This window comes from Sinocyclocheilus grahami, unplaced genomic scaffold (assembly GCF_001515645.1).
Source record: "Sinocyclocheilus grahami isolate Dianchi unplaced genomic scaffold, SAMN03320097.WGS_v1.1 scaffold843.1, whole genome shotgun sequence".
NCBI classification, from domain to species: domain Eukaryota; kingdom Metazoa; phylum Chordata; class Actinopteri; order Cypriniformes; family Cyprinidae; genus Sinocyclocheilus; species Sinocyclocheilus grahami.
Genome location: NW_015506022.1, coordinates 77,860 through 83,079, shown reverse-complemented (window position 1 = coordinate 83,079; position 5,220 = coordinate 77,860). Strand labels below are relative to the sequence as shown.

Below are 5,220 nucleotides of genomic sequence, written 5' to 3'. Positions count from 1 at the left end.
TATCCGTACTCACTCTGTGTGTGTGTGTGTGTGTATATATATATATATATATATATATATATATATATATATATAAATAAATAAAAGACACTCAATACAGTAGATTTTTTACAAATATTTACATGTATATATTTATATTCATATAATTTATATTATATATAAATACATTTAATATACAAATATAAAATTTTTCTTAAATATATACATGCATGTGTGTGTATTTATATATAAATAAATATACACAGTACACACACACACATATATATTATGTAAACAAAAACTTTTATTTTGGATGCGGTTAACTGCCATTAATCGTTTGACAGCACTAAAAAGAACTAATACTGAAATAAAACTAAACAAAAAAATTTAACTACAATAAAAATCCAAATGGAAAATATAAAAACTATAATAGTATCATTGTTTCGATACTAAAATAGCACTTATGAACACTATTGCATCAGCTACCCGTAGCTGCGTATTATGAATAATACTGAATATCTGTATAGAATCAATGACCAAATATGGACAAGAACTTTATGCATGAGTGATGTAATCGGTTACAGCCCATCAGTCTTACATTTGACCACTCCAGGATGCAGTCCAGGCAGAAGTAGTGTTCGCAGGACTCCGGCGTGGCCACGGGCTGCTCGTGGAATGAGTTCAGGCAGATGGGGCATTTCTCCGAGTCCTCGTCTGAGCTCAGACCCGCTGCATCCACAGCAACACTCCCTACAGCTCCTTCCAGCACTTTACCAGAGTCCTCATCTGAAGATACACACACACACACACACACAAAACAGTGTTTTTCCTCCCACTCCAAACAATTAATGTGCCACATGATCAGTTATCTGTTGGAAAACACTTTTATAAGACTGATACAACATTGTATCATGTGGTTAGATATGCATTTTAGTATTTATTTCCATAATAAAATGTAAAGTTGAAAACATCTTAAAAAATAATGATGTGAGCATAGATCATTTATTTTAAACATTGCAATATTGCATAAAAACACATGAACTGTCCATTTAGATTTTATCATGAGCTTAACATTTAGCTGTGATAAAAGGCCCTAAGAAGATAATTAATATTAAGATATTATTATTCTGCCAGACGTTTAAATCATTAAATAGCTAATTCAAATGGTTTATTTAGAAGTCAAAAAACTTTTAAAATATAAAAATGTTCATATAATCAACTAAAATTGACAACAATAAAGATGTCAATAAAAAGTCATGTTGAAGTTAAATCTTACCTTCACTTTCATCCTCATCTTCTTCCTCCTCGTCTTCATCAAGCACTTCCTCTTGGTTGTCATCATCTTCCTCGCTGCCTGTTTCTCCTTCCTCCGATTCCCCCTCATCTGCGGAGTTGTCCTCTGAATTTCAGTGACATCCAGGAAGAGAAGTCATTAAAAATACAATAGAAAACAGAATAAAAATATGTATTTATTAAATGCAATCCTGACTGTATCATATCTCATACACAGATTTCTAAGGCCTCTCATCAGCATAAAGCCTGTATCAAAAAGAAACATGTTTAAAAACAGTTAAAGTTTAGCAAGTAAAAACTGCGCAAACATCTAGCTTTTTGCTGTGAAATCTTTACTGATTTTTATAAAATAAATGTAGGAATAACTCTGATATTATTAGTGACATTGTATCATATTATATCAGCCATAAAAGCTTTATGTATCAAATATGATACAAAAACATATGCAAACTTTATTTATTTATTTTTAAATTTGTCTTAAAGGGGTCATATGATGCGATTTCAAGTTTTCCTTTCTCTTTGGAGTGATACAAGCTGATTGTGCATAGATAAGATCCCTGAAGTTGCAAAGACTAAAGTCTCAAAACCAAAGATATTATTTATCAAAGTTAAGATAAATAAAAAACGGCTAAAACGGCTCGTTCTAACACGCCCCACATGTCTACCTCACTGTGTGGAAATATTTGCATAATGTGCACAAATGTGCATGCAAAGAAAGAAACCGTGGTTTCAGTAACCGCAGTTAGTGTTGAAGCAGCATGTCAGGGAGACGCTGTGTGTTTCTAGGCGAAAGCAAAAGCACTTTATTTTGGCCTTCCAGAAGTAGATGCATTTAGGAATCTTTAAGATCACTTACAACAGAACACAGGTGTGTGCGCGAGCGAGCGAGCGAGAGAGAGAGAGAGAGAGAGAGCGAGACACACATCACAGTGGAGTCAGCTGTCTTAACCGTGGCTTGTGTACTGCAAACACATACCAGCTTCATCACTGTGTCTGTCACGCGACTCTGTTCCCCTTTCGGGCTCTGTCTTTACATTTATTTTGAAAGATGAAGCTCGCGATTATGGTAAGGGGCGTTACATTTCCGACGAGTGCTTGCGGTGTTTGGCCAATCACAATGCACTGGGTCAGCTGGCCAATCAGAGCAGACTGCGCTTGTCGGAAGGCGGGACTTTGTAGAAAACTAAGCGTTTGAGAGAGGCGGGGCATAGAGGACCTACAATAATGTACAGTATTTGAAAAATAATGTGTTTTTTGAACATTAAAGCATGTCAACATATTCTGTTACACCAAATAATGATCTTTAAAACAAGCATCATATGACCCCTTTAAACTGTTGTTTCTTAAAATACGATTTTTTCTGACTATTATTTCATGTATCAGGCTTTCCAGGATGGATAGAGATCATTTAGGGCATACAACACTTCCTGTGTTGCTCCATTTATTGATGCAAGATTACAAACCGTCATCAGAGATGATGGACATGGCAGGTCTTTTTCCTTTTCTGTGGGAGACGTTCCTGTTGATCAGCTCATCCTGGCTGTCCTCCTCATCCATGGTTACGCTCTGGTCTGCTCTAGATAGATCTCAGCACTGAACAACCTGCATTAGACAAGGTCAACATGCACTCCAAATGTGACCAACATTTAAATACCATGCCTAACAGCATTAATACAGCAGATTAACCTAATAATCGAAGCTTTATCTTAACATATCATAGATATAATACAGCAAAACACCTGCTACATCAAATTGCCAAATTTCAATAGACACACCATCACAAACTAATGCCTTAGATCATGTTTTTTTTAGCACGACACGTTAAAATGTCCTCATAAATGTCTTAATTTTGTACAGTTTGGTACAAATGGCTCAACGCACATGACCCTCAATGCTTTATTTATACGAAACAATGTTACTGACTTGATGCTAACGGCTAACACCAAGCCAGCTGATAAAAACACTGCCATACTTCACTTAAACTACACACTCCAGGAAGGCTATAATGAGGTGGATTGCAAACATGAAAAATAAGCACGGCAAAAAGCCAAGTCAGTTTATGTTGTGAAACTGGGCATTGAGCGCTAGAGCTAAAGCTAACACGCTAGCTGTGTTTCTTGCCCTCAGTCTAAATTTAACTCATCAGCTATTTTTGTTAAATTTCACATCCAGGAAGTATAAAGCAGTTTTTAAAGGAGGTAATTGTCTCATTTACTGAAATCACCGGGGAAGTTATAATTTGGAGTATTTGCACCTACCCTGCGAGGTTGTGTAAGACATTATTTGTGTTTTGAAGTCCACACGGCGTTAGTCTTCGGCTCTGCCGGCGCAGACGGGAAGGAGCTGCTCATGAATATTAATTAGATGACGGGGAGGTCCGCCCAATAGGCTTTCTACGATTGGCCGAAAGTGGGCGCTGGTCAGCTGACAGATTCGAAGCCTACTTGGGTAAAGGTTTGGGCTTATGAATATTAATGAGCAAGGTTACCAAGCAAATTTAGCATGCCTAGATTAATATTCATGAACTAACTTTCAGCTGTTGAAGACCATAGTGACACAAACACAGCCCTTTCCACCATTCTTCAGGTATTCTGTTTACATTTTGGTTATTTATTTTTATTTATTTTTTTGCTTAATTCACTAGCATTCACGATGATTTCATAAAATATTGTTTATATATTTAAACTATATTGTTTTTCGCCTGCTGGTCAACATGCGTTTTCTAAATCGACTGGTAAATTCTGATAGGGCTGTTGTCCCTATTAAATTATTCACTCATTTTAATCACAGTATTAAATAATTTATTTAGATGAGCAGTGTGAGCATGAAAACTGATCTAAATTAGTCTAATTCACAACAATTGACTGGTCCAGGCCCGAATGGGACACGGTGAGATGAAACATTACATTGAAATGCTTTTGCGTTCCCTCAAGAAGCTTTGCATTCGCTCATAAAACATTTGAAGTTTTCTCGCAAATCTTTTGCATACGCTTGCAAAACATTTGCATTTTCTCTTAAAACATTTGCATTCCCCTGAGAAACTTTGCGTTCACTTGTAAAGTTTTTGTGTTCTCTTGCAGAAGTGTTGCTTTCAAACAAGGAACTTTGCGTTCGCTCGCAAAACTTTAGCATTCTTGCACCAAAACGTTTGCGTTTCCCCAAAAAGCTTTGCATTCACTTGCAAAAATGTATTGTGTTTCCACGTGAAACTTTGTGTTAACTTGCAAAAGTTTTGCGTTCTCTCAAAAATATTGCGTTCCACTGAGAAACACGGCATTTGATCGCAAAACTTTTGCATCCCGTCTCAAAAGTATTATGCTTCCTCAAGAAATGTTGTACTGTATTCACCTGAGAAGCTTTGCGCTCTCGCTCGCACATCACTCGCAAAACTTTAGCTTTCTCTCACAAAACGACTGAATTCCCCAGCAAAAGTTTTGCGTAGGCTACTTCTGAGAAATTTTGCTTTCGCTCACAAAACTTTTCCATTCTCGCACAAAACGTTCACGTTCTCTCGCAAAACAATTGTTCCATTAAAGTGGTCATATGATGCGATTTCAATCTTTCCTTTCTCTTTGGAGTGTTACAAGCTCTTGGTGCATAAAGAAGATCTGTAAAGTTGCAAAGACTAAAGTCTCAAATCCAAAGAGATATTCTTTATAAAAGTTAAGAGTCAGCCACGCCGACCAAAAACTGCTCGTTCTAACACGCCCCCACACGTCTACCTCACTATGTGGGAAGATTTGCATAACACCACCCAAATGCTCACGTAAAGAAAGAAGGCGTAACTTTTATTCTCGCTGTAGTATTGTTGTCACGCCATGTCGTGAAGACGCTGTGTGTTTCGTTGTGAAAGCGAAACTACTTTGTTTGGTCTTCCAAAAGAGGACGATATCCGCTTCGTCATGCCTAGAGCTGATCTGTGCTGGTCGCTGAGGAAATACATCAACT

General features: G+C 37.0%; 1 protein-coding gene across 3 annotated transcripts in view; it reads right to left on the bottom strand.

Moving 5' to 3' along the window:
• Positions 1-3,606, bottom strand: part of LOC107562832 (PHD and RING finger domain-containing protein 1) — a 39,205-nt gene extending 35,599 nt beyond the window's left edge. For all 3 annotated transcript variants that reach the window (XM_016247570.1, XM_016247569.1, XM_016247568.1), the window contains exons 1-4: positions 3,531-3,606; positions 2,736-2,874; positions 1,256-1,378; positions 578-765 (exon numbers count right to left, since the gene is read on the bottom strand). In XM_016247570.1, coding sequence (XP_016103056.1) covers positions 578-765; positions 1,256-1,378; positions 2,736-2,829 — 405 coding nt within the window. In that variant the 5' untranslated portion in view covers positions 2,830-2,874; positions 3,531-3,606. The remainder of the gene's footprint in view (positions 1-577; positions 766-1,255; positions 1,379-2,735; positions 2,875-3,530) is intronic.
• Positions 3,607-5,220: the final 1,614 nt, after the last annotated feature.